Consider the following 20,779-nt stretch of genomic DNA (forward strand, 5'->3'; position numbering starts at 1 on the left):
ATTAACACAAACACTCACTCAATCAGCTTCAGACTCGGGAGGGCCAATATGAGGCGGCGGAGAGCGGGGACAGATCGGTCCGTGAGCGAGTTGAATCCCAGCTCCAGCTCCGTCAGTGATATGTTTGTACTGAGAGCAGAGGCAAGATCCTCGGCACCAGAATCTGTGAGACCGATATCCCTCAGCCTGGAGGTGAGTATGAAGGACACAGAGAGACAGGAGACTGTAACACAATTACTGATCACATTAATGTTCAGACACCCAGTGACTGTAAGCACAATCTCCCACAGTCTGCTACTTACCACAGTTTATGTATTTTACACTCCGGGTTCTTCAGAGCTGCAGACACCAGTTTCACTCCTGAATCTCCCAGTTCATTTCCCCCAAGGCTAAACACAAACAGACAAATTGATGAACTAAGTGATTCAAACCGTGGGTCTGGGGGAATTTCTCTCACTCAGATATTTCAGGAAATATTAACCCCTTCAGCAAATCACTGAACGGAGTACCAATCACTGTCAATATCCCTCACTGCCCAGCTCCAGGGTATTCACTGAATATCAGTAATGTAGTCTGTCGGTGTGACCCTGTAAACCACATATTCTATCTCATTCCCCGATGGCTAGAAAAATGTTCCTGATATGAGAGCATTGGGAGGGGCAGGGATGAAGGATGATAGAAAGCCCACAGTGAGGAAAATTTGTGAAAGGGAATGTGTCGATGGGAGATGGTGGAAGAGACCCCACCTGAGGGAAAGAGGTGGGAAGAGAAAACCTGCAGGAGAAAGAGAGGAAATAGTAAACATCCCGTAGGAGGAATGAGGATGAGGATGAGAGATTCCGCAGGAATAAGGGATATGGGAAAAAGGAGATCCCAAAGGGAAAAACTGGGAATGGGGAAAAGATCCCTCGGGAGGATACCAAAGGGAAGAGATAACTGCAGAAGATTAGAGGATGCAGAAATAGATTTTACGGGATGGGTCTTTCTGAATTGAGGACCACAATCGGGAGGAGATGCCCAATGATCTGATGAAGTCTCCAACATCTCTTCACAAGGAAACACAGAACCCTCCCGTCTTTGGAGAATTACTGACCGATCCCCTGGGTATTTGTCACTATTCTTCACAATCTGATTTACGACTGTTTAACCCAAATTGTTTTACATTGAAACAACACAACGGAACTGTTTCACAGTTCAGAGTGAGAGATAAATCAAGTTACCTCAACTCCTGGCACTTGTGCAGCCCGGGTCCCAGCCGCTGGATTCCTTCACACTGAATGTGACAGCCCTGCAGGTCGAGGTGTTTTATTGTATCACAGAATCCGATGACATGAGACAGGACCGCGCAGTCAATCGGGGTCAGTGCCATTCCACTGAATGAGAGTTTGTTCACAGATCCCAGTGCGGCCTGAGCCAGTCCACGATTCTGAGACTCAAACAGGTAGTGCAGTGTGTTCAGGAGGCTCCTTTTACGAGATGCAATCCTCGTGTTTCCACTCTGGCGTTTAACCTCCTCCTTCACCCAGTCAATCACCTGGCAGGTTGTCTGATGAGGAAATGGACCCAGAAACTCCTCCAGGCCCTGAGCTGTCATTGGGGAGGAGAGACCAGCCACAAAACGGAGGAATACCTCAAACCGCCCATCTGTCATGTTGTGGGTTTCAGTGAGGAATTTCAGGATATCCTTGGGATGTAGGGTCAGGAATTGTGCGACTGCAGCTACAAACTCTTGGATGGTGAGGTGTGGGAATGTGTACACCACACAGCGGGCAGAATCCTCTCTCTCCAAAAGCTCCATCAGGAACCCGGACAGGAACTGGGAAGGCTGCAGATTGTAGCTGATCAAATCTCCATATGTAAATATGATCTTCCTCTCGGACACTCCTCTGAAGGCCATCTGACCAACCCTGAGTAACACATCACGGGGTTTCTCAATCTCACGGCTGTGGTTCTTCAGGATGTTGTAAATATAGTACAAGTACAGTTGGGTGATCGTCTTGGGAACTCGCTGCGGGTCCCGGACTCTTTGTGTGAAGAAGGGGCCCAGTGCCAGGGCGAGGATCCAGCAGTATGAGGGGTTGTAGCTCATGGTGTACAGGATCTCATTCTCCTTCACATGTTTGAAAACAGCTTCTGCCACCGTCTGATCTTCAAAATACCTGATGAAATATTCCTTCCGTTCCTCACCAACAAATCCCAGGATTTCAGCCCAGACGCTGATCTTGGCTTTATCCAATAAATGTAACACAGTGGGACGGGTGGTCACCAGCACTGAACACCCTGGGAGCAGCTTGCCCTGGATTAAACTGTACAAAATGTCAGACACTTCACAACACCACTCGGGAACTGGGCACTGGTGCTTGGGTTCTGTATCTCTTTGACTGTCAGCAAAATCAATTCTGTGCTCGAATTCATCCAGACCATCAAATATAAACAGCAATCCCTCTGGATTCTTCCAAACATCTCTCAGGATATTCCCAAAGTAAGGATATTGATCCTGAATTAGTTGCCTCAGGTTTTTTCTGCAGTTAATAGAGTTTAAATCCCGGAATTTGAAACTGAAGACAAACTGGAATTGTTGGTATATTTTCCCCATGGCCCAATCATAAACAATCTTTTGTACCATTGTTGTTTTCCCGATCCCCGGGACTCCAGCCACTGCTGCCGAACTCCCAGATTTGGATTTACTCCGGGAAAAGCTGCTCTGGAACAACTGATCAGTCCGGATTTTTTCCAGCTTTCTGCGGAGATGTTTCTCTCTCCACTCCTCGTGGTCTCTGCCTCTTGCCAGCAACTCATGTTCCACCAGTCTCCGATCTCGAACAGTAGAAATGACCGTGAGCTCAGCGTATCGATCAACCAGCTGGAAAACCTTCACCTTCTCCCTCATCAGGATCGTGTTCGCTCTCAGTTTTTCAGTTTGTGCCCGTAGAGTCTCCTTGTGTTTCTGTTGAGCATCTTCCATGGGAACAGAGATAAAATGTTAGATGCTTCAACTCAGAACTCACTATTTAAGTAGACAAGGATTAGCTCAAAGGTTTTGCATTATTTGAACTTATCACTGGATTTTCTTACACTGAATTAAGTTTGATTAACAGACCCCAAAGTGGACGGAGAGGCATGGGCCAGATAATCATCAGATCATCACATTTCCACATTGATTGTTCAGTGAAGTTGAGTTTTCCCTGGTAGTTTACTGAGCCCCGACTAGACAAACACCCACTACTGCCACTTCTATCATTGTTCTGTGGAAAAACTTTCAAAGCCCGGTGTTGATGTGGACTTTGGAGATAGAGAAAATGATAGTGTGCATTCTGTCAACGGAATAGGTCACGGGAATCACAGCTCCCCCTCCCCTCTCACCATCACTGATTCAAAATAAAAAGGAATACATTTGAGGATCTGTGGTGTGGTAGAAGATTAGAAACTTGGAAAACCTACAGCACAATACAAGTCCTTCGGCCCACAAAGCTGTGCCGAACACGTGCTTACCTTACAGTTTACCTGGGTTTACGAATAGCCCTCTATTTTTCTAAGCTCCATGTAGCCATCCAGAGGAGCCTTAACCAATCCTATCGTATCCTCATCCACCACCGCCGCCAGCCACCCGTTCCATGTACTCACCACTCTCTGAGCCCCTGACATCTCCTCTGTACCTGCTTCCAAGCAACATAAAACTATGTCCTCTCGTGCTAGCCATTTCAGCACTGGGAAAAAGCCTCTGACTATCCACACGATCAACAGCTTTCATCACTTTATACACCTCTATCAGGTCACCTCTCATCCTTCCTCACCCCAAGGAGAAATGGCCAGTTTCACTCAACCTATTCTCATAGGGCATGCACCCAATACAGGTAACATCCTTGTAAATCTCCACTGCACCCTTTCTATAGTTTCCATATCCTTCCCATAGTGAGGTGACCAGAACTGAGCACAGTACTCCAAGTGGTGTCTGACCAGGGTCCTATATAACTGCCACTTTACCTCTCGGCTCTTGAACTCAATCCCACGTTTGATGAAGGCCAATGCGCTGTATGCCTTCTTAACCACAGAGTGAAACTCCACAGCAGCATTGAGTGTCCTATGTCAACCAATTCCTCTATCCTGTAACGCCATCGGATTTTATCTTGTTAAGTAGACTCATGAGTTAACTTATAATACGCCTTATGAAAATATAGTGACATGCACTGCATCTCCTTTGTCCACCCTGTTTGGAATGTCCTCAATGAACTCTAAGCAGATCTATCAGGCAAGATTTCCCTTCATATTAACTATGTTGACTTTGACTTATTTTATAATTAGGCTGTAAATACCTCAGAACCTCAATCTTAATAACAGACTCTCACACTTCCCCAACCACTGAGGTTGGGCAAACTGGTCTATAATTTCACAATCAAGAGAGAATCTGTAGATGCTGAAAACGCAGCAACACACACAAAATGCTGGAGGAACTCGGAAGGCCAGGCTGCATCTATGGAAAAAAAGTATAGTTGACGTTCCGGGCTTAAACACTTAAGTAGGTCTGGAAACAAAACGCTGGGGAGTAGAATTGAAAAGTGTGGTGGGGGGGAGGAGGGAGGTGTGGGGAGGAGAGGGGAGAGAGAATTACCAGGCGATGGGTGAAACTTGGAGGGGGAGGGTTGAAGTTGATTGGTTAAAGAGACAGAAGGCCATGAAAGAAAGAGAAAATAAAACAACTTTTTTTTTAAATCTTATTCCTTGGCTTTTAACCAGTCACTAACTGTCTCCTAACGTTCCCTTTACATTAGGCTCCCTGATAAGATCTGGGTCTCACAATGTATCTGAAACCTGCCAGGGGTATGTGGCTTCTCTTAGTGAGTCAGGACCCAATCAGGGTTGTGTGGGGTCTCACAGTGTGTCAGGACCCTGCCAGGAGTGTGTGGGGTCTCACAGTGCGGCAGGACACTGTCAGGTACGTTTGGGGTCTCAATTCAATCTATTCAGATGTGATAGGCAACGTAGGAAAACATTGATCTTGCACACATTTAATTTAGAGAATGTGACACTGGTAGAAATGATGTTCAATAATCAGGGAGTATATCTGTTTCCTGTTCAGAAATGGGTGTGGTAATTTCACTGTTGGCCCTGTTCCTTCTGTAAACCAGATGAAGGACAATGAGGAACAAGTTTGTAGCGATTTACTAAACCCGTGTTCAGGGACACTGAGGGGTTTCTTTGACTGGATGTGGGCTGGAACAACATTAACAGAGGTGACAGAGACGTGAGTAGTTTGTAAACTTCCTGATTGGTCTATCTCTGGTACCAAATTCAAATTATCATCTTTGGGATTTCTTCCTGTAAGTGAGAGACTGAACCAGGGTTTTGGCCAAGATTCCCTATATTTATTTTAAGAGCTTCGAATAATCAAATAAAACATGGTCTGATGCAATATTAATAAGTTTTGCGATATTTGTCCTTCCTATGCTCTGTCCTCTGTTCAATGTGTAGTTGACTGATCCAACTCAGTCTGCGATGATGAACCCTTACAATCTCTTTAGCCCATGCACTGCCACGGACTCCATTTTCACAGACATGATGGGCTTATGGATGTAGTAAGCTTCTCATCCAGATGGTCACAATTTAACTAATTGCAATATTATTTATAGATATTTTCAGTCCTTTCCACATTCCGTTCCGCAATCCAAAAACCTTCGGTTTCTCTGTCCTAATTCTCATGTCTTCACCTTCCACAGTGTCCAGCACACAAACCGGCACACATCAATTTCAGCTTCTGTGAACTGAGCTGAAGAATTTGTCTCCGATCTCACCCTCAGTAATCCTGTCTCACTGCTAGAATTCCCAGGATTATTGAGTTGGAAATTAAACTGGATACCTTTAACAATGTTTGCACTAAGTGAGTGTAGATGTGAAGAGAGCAGGGTTCATATGCTGCTTTGCTGATTAAAGTGACGTTATTATTACTATTCTATGAATAGAACTTCAATGGATGAGCAACTCGAAAAAACAAAAATAATCTAAAGAAACTGAAGTCGTTTAGAAAATGGTTAAGGGTGAGGCTATCCTGGAGCGGATAGTCGCTGGCAAGAGAAGGATTTGACTTTTTGATATGAAGAAATATTCTTTTTTTTGTCATTCTCCAAATTGCCCCCTTTTCCACTCAAACTCCGCTGGGGATCTGTAGTTGCAGGCCCCAGAGCGGTGTGACCACCTTCCTCAAACTCGCCAGCTCTCTGCCCCTTTCCTCAAAATGTCCTGTGAAAACTCTCCCTCTGGCAAACACGTTTCCCTGTGTCTCACTGTGTTCTCTGTCACAGTGCCAATATTTACCTGGTCAGACCCTCGTGGCTCAACAACTGAACCGCCCGACGCAAATTACAACCGTTGGTGGAAACGGAGGTCAAATTTCATCTTGATGAACTCCGCCTCAGCCTCATCGGGGTCATTGCATACCGTTCCGATTGCCCCACTACCGGAGGGATGTTGAGGCTTTAGAGAGGGAGCAGAAGAGGTTTACCACGATGCTCTCTGGTTTAGAGGGCATGTGCTATCATGAGAGGCTGGATAAAATTAGATTGTCATCTCTGGATCATCGGAGGCTGAGGGGAGCTCTGACAAATGTTTGCCACATTAAGAGAGGCATAAATAGAGTGAACAGAGAGAATCGTTTTCTGAATGTCTCAAATGCTATTGAAGGTGAGAGGGTGTAGAGTGAAGGGGGAAGAGTCATCGATGCCTGGAAAGCACTGACTGGAAAGGTGGTAGACGTAAATTTTTTGAAGCTTCTAAGAGATGTTTGGTTAGGTACATGGATAAAGGAAGATGGAGGCATATGGAGATGGAGTCGGAAGGGGAGATTAGAGTTTGGGTTTGATTTACTTGTTAGCTGTTTCGGCACAATATTATTTGCCTAATGGCCTATTCCTCTGTTATACTCTTGAATTTTCAACACATGTTCACTCACCTTTCAATTCACTGAGAATCTTGAGTAAACCTTGAGTGGGATTTGATCGATGGGATGGATCAGAACCTGTTTGAATTTAAACACATTAAGGGGATAATTTATGGAAAATTGTGAAGTGTAATGTTTTGCAACTCAAATTTGAATTAATTACTGATATTATCTCACCATACATCTGTATTTCCTTCAGTATTTTGTCAAACTTTGGGACACCAATCCGCATTTTGACAAATGTTTCCCACATCACCCTGCGGGCGCGGGAGCCTTTCTCCATCACCAGGCTCAGGAGGAGTTTAGAACTGTCCGCCCGCTCTCCCTTATCAGCGAGATCAGAGATTTTCTGTGAAGAGTAACAGTGAACATATTGGGGACTGACAGATTCACACAGTGAATGAGAAGTAAATGATGTGCTCAGTAACGGGATCACACTGAGCAGTCACCCGGACGGGTGCTGATCCTGTCTGGACATGGACTGTACATTCTGAGTGCAGAGCACACGGAGGGACATTCACCGGGAACCTGGTCCACCAGTCAATGAGATCCTGGCTGGTCTGTGACCGCTTCGTTGACGTGGCTCCAAATCCATAAATAATTCCTCACCAGATTTGACCGTGTAAAACAGAAATCAGAAAATAACGATCACAGATGAAGAAAGAAGTCAGGAGGCTTTTCATAACAGAGTGAGCAGTCTCGGAGAGGTTGCAGAAAAGATGATGTGATTCCTCCTTCAGAGCACCAGTGTCCAACATGACAGCGGATTACCGGCTGACACCAGATTCATTTCCTTTCCCTTTTTCAGTGGAGGTTTCTTCAGTGATTACACATTACAACATGGCAGCATTCCCCGATTCACACTGTTTGCAGTTTCAGACTCTAATGGAATCATCTCCTCTCAGAACAGAACACACTCAAGCTCCTGTGGCACCCACTAATGATGTCCTGATTCTCATTGATATCCTGCTGTTAGGCTGCATGATCTTTCCAAATCCAAACCTCCTGTCATATTTCCATTTAATACTGTAAGACCGCACAACTGTCACTTGCTCAACTCAATCTGAGCAGCTACCCACCAGTCTGCAGGGTCTTTGCGCCCCTTTCTATCACTGGTTCAGATTCACATCTTTGAGATTGCATGTACAATATTTATTTCCCAGTTGTTCTTTTCTCTGATTTAATATCTAATGTGTCAGAGGTCCGACACCCATCAGTCTTGTGATGTGTGAAAATTCAAACCCATTCTCCTCCCACTCACCCGATGTTCCTCTCCGCTGAACTGATTCTCGGCCGTTAACGCCAGGCTCACTCCGTGCACCCCTCCTTCCATCGCCTGCTCCAGCCTGTCCCGGTAGAAACCCATCAGCTGCAGCAGCTGGGAATCATTCCAGCTTGCCAAGAGCTCAGTGATCTCTGAGCTCGGACCTGTGAAGCACAATGGTGAAAATTAAAAAACTTACTGACCACATATTCGGAGGCAACTTTATCTCTGGAACCAAAAGATGGTGCACCAGGTCACCAAACACAGTCCAAGATATATTTAAAGGGTGGGAGGGAGGAATAGGTGTGGTTGGTGAAATGAGTGCAGGCTGGGTGGGGGTTCAGATCGAGCAGGGTTGTGGTGGGGCTTAGCAACATCTGTTGAAGGCTGCCCTTTCTAGTCCCCAGCAATATACCTCTCTGTTTTGGAAGGACTCTGCTTATTGCTGAGAATATAGTAACCCATCACCATCACTCTCCTGGTACTGCCCATCACCACCGCTTGGCTCTGAGTTACTGGCTGCCTGCCTGGTCAACCCCTTCCTCCGCAAATCTCTGGAATATCTCACAAAATGCTGCAGGTACTCAGCAGGTCAGGCAGCATCTATGGAGGAGAATAAACAATCAACGTATCGAGACAAGGCCCTTCATCAGACTGGAAATGAGGGGACAGGAATTTTAGATATTGTCACATTACTTTCTATTCCTTGTGATCCTGATCTGAAACATTAACTGTTTATTCCCCTCCATGGATGCTGCCTGACCTGCCGAATTCCACCAATATTCCCTGTGTCATTGTGCTGCTCAAAACTTTCAGCATCTGCAGAATGTCTTGCGTTCTGAATACACTCTGTTTTAATGTCTGTCTCGGTTTGCAAGACGAGCAAAAAGCAGACAGTTATTGCACCCCTTCCACATGTGACTGTTCTGCCAGAAGGTCAGGCAGCATCTATCGAGGAGAATAAACAACCAACATTTAGGGTGCTTCATCAGACTGGAAATGAAGGGACAGAAATTCTAGATATTGCCACATTATTTTCTATATTTTGCGGTCCTGATCTGAAACATTAACTGTTTATTTCTTTCCATGGATGCTGAGTTCCGCCAATATTTTGTGTCTTTGTGTTGCTCAAAACTTTCAGCATCTACAGAATGTCTTGTGCTCTGGAAAACCTCACTGTTTTATTGTGCATCACTGTCTGTTTGAAGAGCAAACAGCAGACAGTAATTGTGCTCCTTCCACATGTGACTGTTCCCCCAGAGATGTTACCTCTCAGTCTCATCTCTCTGCTCAGTTTTTACAAATATTTTGTGAATTGCTGATATTGGAATAAACTCAGACAAGGTGTCAAGGAAATATTTAAAAATTAAAATAACTTGCTAACATACCCATCTCCTTTCCTGATCTTGACATCACTGGAACTTCTCTCCTGCCCACTCCTTGAGCCAATTTGAGGACAGTTGTGGTCAGATTTTGATGGTCTGTAACAAACAAAATTAACAGTAGGGTCAGATATTAATTGAGGTGTAAAGCAGAACACTGCTTTGTTTTTCAACTGAGGCAAACATTTCCAAATATCTTGGACCTAACCACTAAAGGATTTACACAGCCAGATCCACCCACAGACTGATCTCCTCATGGATTGTGCACCGTGTTGGGATTCTCCGGGGTATCTACTCACTATATTGCAGGCAAACCCCTATTAGGTAAAAATCTTGTGCCCTGGAGGGATGTTCCAATGGAATGGCGAGTGTGGTCATCCTACCACAGTTTAACATTGCCTGGCATTGACACCTATGGCAATATATCATTTGACTCTATAGAGAAACACTCTGACATCCTGAACAATGCAATCTCACCCATAGTATCATAATATCTTGTCCTGAACCACTATCATTTTTCCAGCAGGAATTTAAAATCATTAAAAACTCAGTCAAGATTTCTTTAAGCATATCACCTGGCTATTATATGACACCCTGTCAGGTGTGTGTAGTCTGACAGTGTGTCAAGACTCTGTCAGGGGTGTGTGGCATCTCACAGTTTGTCAGGACCCTACCAGGGGTATGTGGAGTCTCATAGTGTGTTGGGACCCTGTTAGGGGTCTGTGCGGTCTCTCAGTGTGTCAGGACCCTGTCAGGCGTGTGTGGCATCTCACAGTGTGTCAGGACCCTATCAAAGGTCTGTGGGGTCTCACAGTGTGTCAGGACACTGCCAGGGGTGTGTGAGGTCTCACAGTGCGTCAGGACCCTGTCAGGCGTGTTTGGGATCTCAAACCGCGTCCGGAACACGTCAGGGTTGTTTGGGGTCTCACAGTGTATCTGAACACTACCATGTTTGTGTGACATCTCACAATGTGTCAGGACCCTGTCAAGGGTCTGTGGGGTCTCTCAGTGTGTCAGGACCCGGCTGGGGTGTTTGGGATCTCAAACCGTGTCCGGAACATGTCAGGGGAGTGTGGGGTCTCACAGTGTGTCAAAACACTACCAGGGATGTGTGGCTTCTCACAGTGTAGCGGGACCCTGTCAAGGGTCTGTACTCTCTCACAGTGTCTCATAACCCTGTCAGGGGTGTCTGGGATCTCAAAACGTGTCCGGAATGTGTGGGGTCTCACAGTGTATCAGGAACCTGACAGGCGTGTATGGGGTCTCACAGCATGTCAGGACCCTGCTGGGGGTATGTGGAGTCTCACAGTCTGTTTGAACACTGCCAGGGGCGAATGGTGTCTCACAGTTTGTCAGAATCCTGCCACAGGTGTGTGGGGTCTCACAGTGTGTCAGGTCCCTGTCAGGGGTGTGTGGGGTCTAACAGTGTGTCAGGATCCTGTCAGGTGTGTGTGGGGTCTCACAGTGTGTCAGGACCCTGTCAGGTGTGTGTGGGGTCTCACAGTGTGTCAGGATCCTGTCAGGGGTGTGTGGGGTCTCATAGTGTGTCAGGACCCTGTCAGGGGTGTGTGGGGTCTAACAGTGTGTCAGGATCCTGTCAGGTGTGTGTGGGGTCTCACAGTGTGTCAGGACCCTGTCAGGGGTGTGTGGGAACTCACAGTGTGTCAGGACCCTGTCAGGGGTGTGTGGGGTTTCACAGTGTGTCAGGACCCTGTCAGGGGTGTGTGGGGCTCACAGTGTGTCACGATCCTGCCAGAGGTGTGTGGGGTTTCACAGTGTGTTTGGGCACTGCCAGGGGTCTTTGGGATCTCATAGTGTGTCAGAACACTACCAGGGATTTGTGGCCTCTCACAGTGTGTCAGGGCCCTATCAAGGGTCTGTGGTGTCTCACAGTGTGTCAGGACACTGCCAGGTGTGTGTGGGGTCTCACAGTGTGACAGGACCCTGTCGTGGGTGCTTGGGATTTCAAACCATGTCCGGAAAATGTCAGGGGTGTGTGGGGTCTCACAGTGAGTCAGGACCCTGTCAGGGTCGTGTGTGGTCTGACAGTGTGTCAAGACCCTGCCTGGGCTGTGTGGGGTCTCACAGTGTGTCAGGACCCTGTCAAGGGTCTATGGGGTCTCACAGTGTGTCATAACCCTGTCAGGGGTATCTGGGTTCTCAAACCATGTCCGGAAAGTGTGGGGTCTCAGAGTGTGTCAGGACCCTGCTAGGGGTATGTGGAGTCTCAGTGTGTCAGGTCCCATTCAGGGGTGTGTGGGTTCTCACAGTGTGTCAGGACCCTACCACGGGTATGTGGAGTCTCACAGTGTGTCGGGACCTGTCATGGGTGTGTGTGTTCGCACTGTGTGTCGGGACACCAGGGGAGTGCGGAGTCTCACAGCATATAAGGACCCTACCAGGGGAGTGTGGGGTCTCACAGCAGATCAAGATCCTGCCAGGGTTGTGTGTGTCAGGACCCCGTCAGCCATGTGTGTGGTCTCAGCGTGTCAAAACACTGCCAGGGGTGTGTGGGGTCTCACAGTTGTCAGGATCCTGCCAGTGTGTTGGGTCCCTGTTTTAGGTGTGTGGGGTCTCACTGTGTGTCAGGACCCAACCACGGGTATGTGGAGTCTCACAGTGTGTCGGGACCTGTCATGGGTGTGTGTGTTCGCACTGTGTGTCGGGACCCTACCAGGGGAGTGCGGTGTCTCACAGCATATAAGGAACCTACCAGGGGAGTGTGGGGTCTCACAGCAGATCAAGATCCTGCCAGGGGTGTGTGGGGTCTCACAGTGTGTCAGGACCGTGTCAGGGGTGTACGGGGTTTCACAATGTGTAAGGATCCTGTCATGGGTTTTGTGGGGTTTCACAGTGTGTCAAGGCTCTGCCAGTGGTATCTGGGGTCTCACAGTGTGTTAGGATCCTGCCAGGGCTGTGTGTGGGCTCTCCAGGCAACTTATTTGGGTGAAACATGGAGCAGATGATCGTTGAAATATTTACTGTAGAGAATGTGACAGTGGGAGAAATAATTTTCTTCAATAATCAGGGAGAGATCTGTTCTGTATTCAGAAATAGATGTTGGAACTTTACTGCTGTGACTGTTCCCTCAGCAAACAGCATGAAGAACAGTGAAGAATAAGTTTGCTGGAAAATTGTCGAGAATTGCCAAATCCTTAGTGCAGTTGAAGGGAGGGGTTTTATTGTCTGAATGTAGATGGGAAAAGCATTAACACAGGTGACAGACCCGTGAGCAGTTTGACATCTTCCTTTGGTGCCGTTTGAATATTAACATCTTTGGAATTTGTTCTTGGAAATGAGACAGGCTAAATGAGAGTTGTGGTCCAGATTCTTTATATTTTTGTTCAGGGGCTTTGAAAAATCAGTTAAGATATGGGCTCCTGTAAGATTAATAATTTTTATGATATCTGTCTTCACTATGCTGTCTCCTCTGTTAAATGTGCAGTTGAGTAATCCAACTCAGTCTGCAATTATGAAGCCTTGCAATCTCTTTCGCCCATGCACTGCCTCGGGCTCCATTTTTACAGACACAGCGTGCTTACAGATGTACAATAGTGAGTTTCTTATCCAGACGGTCACAATTTAATTAATTGCAATATTATTTATAGATATTTTCAGTCCTTTCCACCTTTCTTGCCACAATCCCACAACCCTCGGTTTCTCTGTCCTAACTCCCATCTCTCACCCTTCCACAGTGTCCATCACACATCACATCAATTTCAGCTTCTGTGGACTGAGCTGAGGATTTTGTCCCCATCACACGCTCACTGACACTGTCTCCTGATGGAATTCCCAGTATTACTGAGTGGGATATTAAACTGGATAACTTTAGCAGTGTTTGCAGTAAGGAGGCGCAGATGCGAATATAGTTAATTTCATATGCTGCTTTGGGGTTGAACAGACGAGTTGGGGTGCTACCTGCTTTTCTCATTAAATTATCATTGTTATTCTGTGACGAGAACTTCAATGGACTTCCGGTTCTAAAACTGATTTCCTGCAGGATCTGAGGGAATTAAGATGAGGGCTGTATCGGGGATTGGGTGGCTGTAGGGAAATGATTTCACCTTTCAGAATAAGACATTTCCTATAATTTCAATCCTCAGATTGCCCTCTTCTCCATTCTGACTTGGGTGGAGGGATCTGTGGTTGCGGGACACAGAGAGGAGTGATCTCTTTCAGCAAAGCACCCATCTCTCTGCGTTGTTCCTCATGCTATCCTGCGAAATCTCTCCCTCCAACAAAATACTTCTCCATGTGTCTCACTGTGCGCTGTGTCACGTTGGAACATTTACCTGATCAAGTCCCAATGGTTCAACAATGACATGGCCCTACACAACATTAACCTTCAGTGGAAACAGCGATTTCTTCACTCACCTTTCAGCTCACTGGGAATCTCCGGTACGGGTCGATGGACCAGAACACAACCTGTTCAGATTTAAAGTAATTTGACACGTTTCAATTCCTCAAATTATAAGTACGTAATGTCTGAATCTAAAATTAAATTAATCTCTGATACTCTCTCACCATGTTCCTGTACTTCTTTCAGTATTTTGTCCAACTTTGGGACACCAATCCGCATTTTCACAAAGGTTTCCCACATCACCCTCTGTGCGCGGGAGCCTTTCTCCATCACCAGGCTCAGGAGGAGTTTAGAACTGTCCGCCCGCTCTCCCTTATCAGCGAGATCAGAGATTTTCTGTGAAGAGTAACAGTGAACATATTGGGGACTGACAGATTCAGACAGAGAATGAGAAGTAAGTGATGTGCTCTGTAACGGGATCACCCGGACGGGTGCTGATCCTGTCTGGACATGGACTGTACATTCCGAGTGCAGAGCACATGAAGGGACATTTACCGTGAACCTGGTCCACCAGTCAGTGAGATCCTGGTTGGTCTGTGACCGCTTCATTGACGTGGCTCCAAATCCATAAATAATTCCTCACCAGTTCTGACCGTGTAAAACAGAAATTAGGAAATAACGATCACAGATGAAGAAAGAAGTCAGGAGAGTTTTTATAACAGAGTGAGCAGTCTCAGAGAAGGTGCAGAAAAGATGATGTGATTCATCTCCTCAGTCCGCCAGTGTCCAACATGACAGCGGATTACCGGCTGACACCTGATGCCTTTCCTTTGCCTTTTCCAGTGGAGGGTTATTCAGTGATCACACATTACAAAATAGCAATATTCCCCAATTCACACTGTTCGCAGTTACAGATTGTAACACAATTATCTCCACTCAGAACAGAACACACTGGAGCTCCTATGGAACCCACAGATGATGCCCGGATCTCACTGACATCCTGCCGTCATGCTGCACGGTCTTCCCAAACCGAAACATCCTGTCATATTTCCATTTAATACTGCAAACCCACACAACTGTTACCTGCTCAACTCACTCTGAACATTCAGCAGTCACCCACCAGTCCACGGGGTCTTTTCACCCCTTTCTATCACTGGTTCAGATTCACATGTTTGTGATTGCAGGTACAGTATTTATTTCCCAATTGTTCTTTTATCTAATTTAATATCTGATGAGTGAGAATTCTGACACCCATCAGTGCTGTGATGTGTGAAAATTCAAACCCATTCTCCCTCCCACTCACCCGATGTTCCTGTACACTGAACTGATTCTTGGCCGTTAACGCCAGGCTCACTCCGGACACCCCTCCTTCCATCGCCTGCTCCAGCCTGTCCCGGTAGGAGTCCATCAACTGCAGCAGCTGGGAATCGTCACAGCTTGCCAAGAGCTCGGTGATCACTGAGTTCGGACCTGTGACGGACAATGGGGAAAATTAAAGAAATTACTGACCCCATATTGGGCAGCAGCTTTCTCTCTGGAACCTAATGATGGTGTGGCAGGTCACCAAACTCAGTCCGAAATATATATGGTAGGGGGAGAGGGGTATGGAGAGGGAGTCAAGATCCGGTGGTAGGGGGAGTGAGCTGCAGATGGGAGAGAAGGAGGACAGGGGAAGTTGGGGAAGAGTGGGGTGGAGAGGGAGAGGAGAGAAGGGAGGGGTGGGTAGAGATGGATAGGAGGTAGGGGGTGGGGAGGGATGGAAAGGAGAGGTGGATGAGAGGTTGGGAGAGATGGAGAGGAGAGGGGAAGAGAGCGGAGGGGAGGGGTGGAAAGGAGAGGGGATTGGAGGGTGGGGAGAGACAGGAGGGAAGAGAGGGGTGGGGAGAGACATAGAGTGGGAGTGGAGTGGTGGGGAGAAACGGAGAAGAAAGTAGTAGTGAGAGACGGAGAAGTAGGGGTGGGGAGAGATGGGGAGGAAATTGTATTCATTCCACTTGTGACTGTGTTCCCCCAGAGATGTTAACTCTCTCTGTCATCTCTCTGCTGCTTTCACAAAGTGAAGATACTGCATTAAACTCAGATACAGAGTCAAGGCAATTGCCGACATACTCGTGACCTCTCTTGATGTTGACATCACTGGAACTCCTCCACTACCCGTCCGTTCAGCCATGTTGAGGACAGTTGTGGTCAGATTTTGCTGTTCTGTAACAAACAAAATTAACAGTAGAGCGTCAAGCATTGATTCAACTATAAAAGAGAACACTGTTTTGTTTTAAACAGAACGATACACTTCCAAATATCCTGGGTCTATACACTGAAAACTTGATACGACCCGATGTACCTGCGCTCATCCACCCACAGTCACACAATACCCATTTCCCCTATCCCTGGATTGAACACCTTTCCAGCATTTCCCGGAGTATCTACTCGCTGTATTGCAGGCAACTCCCTTTTACGAAACAATCCTGGACCTGGAGTAATGTGTCCATGGAATGGCAAGGCAGACTGAGCAGTCAACGCACAGTGCTTTGGTCCTCCTACCACTGGTGGCGTTATGGTGAGTATTGGACAATTTTTGCAGCCGTGTGGGCTGAAACATTTCTGCTGACGATACTTCTATTCCTCTCGGCACTGAATTATACAGATTTCTCAGTCACACCTGAATCTCACCGTCTCCTTGCAGTTTAACATTGCACCTATGGCAAAATATGATTTGAGTCTAAGAAACACTCTGACATCCTGAACAATGCAATCCCACCCATAGCATCGCAGAATCTTGTCCAGAACTATGACAATTTCTCCGGCAGGATTTTAAGATCATTATTAGCATCTAATCTCTGATCAAGATTTATTTACGCATTCATCTGGCTATTATCAGATAGTTACACGGCACCTTGTTGAACACAATGTAGGTCCACCATACATCAAAACCAGCAAACGCAAAATCAGATTTACAATAACTAAAACAAAATGCTGGAATTATTGAACACGACAGACAGTACGTTGATACTTCGGGTCGAAGACCGTGTAATCAAAGCTGAGCTTGTCTGTAGCAGCGATGTATCTGCTCTCTATCTGTGTTGTATTCTGTGTTGCGTATTGATGATTTTGTTATGCTCCGGAGTGGGGTGGGATCGGGTAAAAGCGAAGGGAATCAGTTCCATATTTGTGCTTTGTCCTGTGCAGTACACAGCTGGGGACAAACTGATGTATATCTTTTATTATTATCCACTCGAATACATGAACTTACACATGGGTAGACTTCAGTTTCATCGCTACAAAATTGTATGTATGCTCATTTCAAATAAAGGAACGAATACACCAACCTTCACAATCACCAACTTTTACAATCAATATTGGAGCTGAGGGCATGTCATACAAACATAACAAATCCCTGGGGGTCGCCAACAATGTCAATTTGGATTGGCTACATTCTCAACAAATGTTTCTCAATCTGACGATTATTTTAAATATAAGACCATAAGATAGAGGAGCAGAGGTAGGCCACTCGGCCCATCCAGTCTGCTCCACCATTCAATCATAGACTGATCTAATAGTTCCAGTCATCCCCACTCCCTTGCCTTCTTCACCCATACCCTTTGATGCCCTGGCAAATCAACAACCTATTTATCTCAGCCTTAAATACACCCAATGACTTGGCCTCCACAGCTGCTCGAGGCAACAAATTCAATAGATTTGACTAAAGTAAGTTCTCGCATCTCTGTTCTAAATGGACGGCCTACAATCCTGAAGTTGTGCCCTCTTGTCCTACAGTCGCTTACCATGGAAATGACCTTGCCATATCTAATCTGTTCAGGCCTTTTAGCATTTGGAATTTTTCTATAAGATCTCCCCTCATTCCCCTGAACTCCAGGGAATACAGCGCAAGAGTTGCCAGGCGTTCCTCATACAGTAATCCTTTAATTCCTGGAATCATTCTCGTGAATCTTCTCTGAAACCTCTCCAATGTCAGTATATCATTTCTAATATAAGGAGCCCAAAACTGCACTTAACACTCCCACTGTGTTCTCATGAGTGTCTTATCGAGCCTCAACATCACATCCCTACTCTTATATTCAATACCTCTAGAAATGAATGCTAACATTGCATTCGCCTTCTTCACCACCGACTCAACCTGGAGGTTAACCTTTAGAGTATCCTGCATAAGGGCTCCAAGTCTCTTTCGCATCTCTGCATTTCAATTCCTTCCCCATAATAGTCCGCGCATTTATTTTTCCCACCTAAGTGCATGACCATACATTTTCCAACATTGTATTTCATTTACCACTTATTTGTCCATTCCCCTAAACTATCTAACTCCATCTGCCGGGTCTCTTATTCCTCAACACAACCTGCTACCTTTGCTTCATCGGCAAATTTAGCCAAAAATCCATCAATCCCATATTCCAAATCATTGACATATATCGTAAAAAGCAGCAGTCCCAACATCGACCAGGGTGGAACTCCACTGGTAACCGACAACCAGCCAGAATAGGATCACTTTATTCCCACTCTCTGTTTTCTGCCGATCAGCTTACGCGCTGAAATTTCAATGTGAACTCGATCATATTGTGATCACGGTTCCCTAAAGTTTCTTTAAGCTTAAGCTCATTTATCACCTTCGGATCATTGCACAACACCCAGACCAGCACAGAGGATCCACTAGTGGGCTCAACAACAAGCTGTTCTTAAAAAACCATCTCTTTGACATTCTACCAATTCTCTCCCTTGAGGCCCAGTACTGACCTGGTTTCCCCAATCCACTTTCATGTTAAAATCCCCAATGATTATCCTTCTGACACACCTTTTCCATCTCCTGCTGTAATTTGTAATCACATCTTGGCTGCAGTTTGCAGGCCTGTTTACAACTGCCATGAGAGTCCTTTTACACTTTCCGTTTCTTAACTCAACCCACATAGACTCTACACCTTCCGATGGCAAGTCAGCCCTTTCTAATGATTTAATATTATTTCTTATAGACAGGGCCATATCACCTGCATATCTGCCTACTAACCTATCATTCTGATACACCGTATATCCTTGGGCATTCAGCCCTCAATGGCAGCCATCCTTTAGCCAAGTTTCAGAAATGACCACAACCTCATTCTTGCCACTCTGCAGCTGTATTTCAAGAAGGTCCATTTTATTCGGTATGCTGCGTGCATTCAAATACAACACTTTGAGTCCAGTATTTACTGTTTTAACTGCACCACGCCTCTATTGATATTGAAATCTTACCACTATCTGTGTTTATGCCTCATCTCCTGCCTATTGTTTCTGTCATCTCTGTTGTAGGTTATCTTCGATTTATTTCTGTTTCCGCTTCCTCAGCCCTATCACTCCGGTTCCCACCCCCGGATAAATAATTGAAACCCTGCCTAGCAGCTCTATTAACCCTACCTAATCGGATATTTTGGCTTCAGGTGTAACCCGTTACTTTTGTACAGGTCGTCCCTCCCCCAGAAGTGACCCCAGTGATCCCAGTGATCCTGTCCCCCACACCAGTCTCTCAGCCACGCATTAATATGCCTGATCATGCCATTGATGAAAACACTATTAGGAGAACATGAATAGTAAACACTAATAGGAGATTTTAGAACACCATTAGGACACAACGCTGTGCCCATTTCTATTTCTAAACTTTCAATGTACGATTACGTAGCAAAAAGTTTTCAAGTCGTTCCCGGACTCCTAAAAGAACCTCAAAAATCACCAGATCTCACTGATTCTAAAATCAAACCTCACTGAAATTTGAACACTCCTTGCAAGTATAATGGTCTCAGTGAACAAATATATAATCGCACCTCACACCGCAACACCTGGAGGTGATATCCTTCTGTTCAGTATAATGAGGCTATTTGGCCCATCCAGTCTGACCCAATGTTATTCTCCCGCGTTCACCCTTAAACCCTCAATCTCCTTACAATCAAGAACATAACAGTCTCTGCTGTATCACAGTGACAGCCCTCAACACCCTGTGTGGCAACAATTTCCACAGATTAACCGTCCATTCACTGAAGAAACTCCTCTCATCTCAGTTTTAAAGGGAAGTTTCTTTATTCTGAAGGTGCAACCTCGGATTTCAGACTCTCTGACCAATAAAAATATCCTCTCCATGTACACTCTACTCATGCTGTTCAACATTCAGAGGTTTAAGTAAGTCCCACCCAGTCCCGTCGCTCTGAACACCACTGAGCACAGGCCCAGAATCATCAAACGCTCCTCATAGTTAAAGCCTGTCATTCCTGTCATCATTCTTGTGAACATTGTGAGCAACAACTTTACTGAACACATTTTCAGCAATAACAGGCAAATCGGTACCAGGGTAACTTATGGGGAAAAAAATGATTTATTTTTACTGTTCTACTAACCATCCCAAACTGAGCACCTATGCTCAGGTTCATAATCAGAAGATTAAACCATTCCAGGGTGAATGCAATTTTTAAAAAAACTGGAATTATTTGAGATGGTCAGCAGGTATGGAATGGCCGTGGGAAGAGGAACAAAGACACAATTCAGTTACACAAATTTCACAGAATGGCTTCAAACATTTTCCACTTTTAGTGCAGATCACCCGCATCCCGACTTTCTCAAATCGAAACATAACACACACAATCTAGTGCAAGATCTTAGCGGGCCATCCCAGCCCCGAACCGTCGACTGTTTACTCTTCTCCATAGATTCTGCCCAGCCTGCAGAGTTCCTCCAGAATTTTGTGTGTGTTAACTGGAGTCTCTGTATGATTTCCGCTGCCTGACAGACAGGTGACAGTGGGGGGCAATATCCACATACAGTTTGAACACTCGACCGTGTCCATTTCTACTGTTGTATACACGGAACAGCTCACTTAATCTCAGCTTTTGGAATTGGAGCTTATCCTCTCCTCAGAATATCAGTCTTTG

General features: G+C 45.8%; 1 protein-coding gene across 1 annotated transcript in view; it reads right to left on the bottom strand.

Annotated features, from left to right (window-relative positions):
- Positions 1-354: 354 nt before the first annotated feature.
- Positions 355-20,779, bottom strand: part of LOC132390257 (NACHT, LRR and PYD domains-containing protein 3-like) — a 32,769-nt gene continuing 12,344 nt past the window's right edge. The window contains exons 3-12 of the mRNA XM_059962865.1: positions 15,987-16,079; positions 15,181-15,347; positions 14,102-14,273; positions 13,952-14,002; positions 9,584-9,676; positions 8,193-8,359; positions 7,109-7,280; positions 6,944-7,009; positions 2,086-2,958; positions 355-389 (exon numbers count right to left, since the gene is read on the bottom strand). Coding sequence (XP_059818848.1) covers positions 355-389; positions 2,086-2,958; positions 6,944-7,009; positions 7,109-7,280; positions 8,193-8,359; positions 9,584-9,676; positions 13,952-14,002; positions 14,102-14,273; positions 15,181-15,347; positions 15,987-16,079 — 1,889 coding nt within the window. The remainder of the gene's footprint in view (positions 390-2,085; positions 2,959-6,943; positions 7,010-7,108; positions 7,281-8,192; positions 8,360-9,583; positions 9,677-13,951; positions 14,003-14,101; positions 14,274-15,180; positions 15,348-15,986; positions 16,080-20,779) is intronic.

Source organism: Hypanus sabinus, unplaced genomic scaffold, assembly GCF_030144855.1.
Source record: "Hypanus sabinus isolate sHypSab1 unplaced genomic scaffold, sHypSab1.hap1 scaffold_821, whole genome shotgun sequence".
NCBI lineage: Eukaryota > Metazoa > Chordata > Chondrichthyes > Myliobatiformes > Dasyatidae > Hypanus > Hypanus sabinus.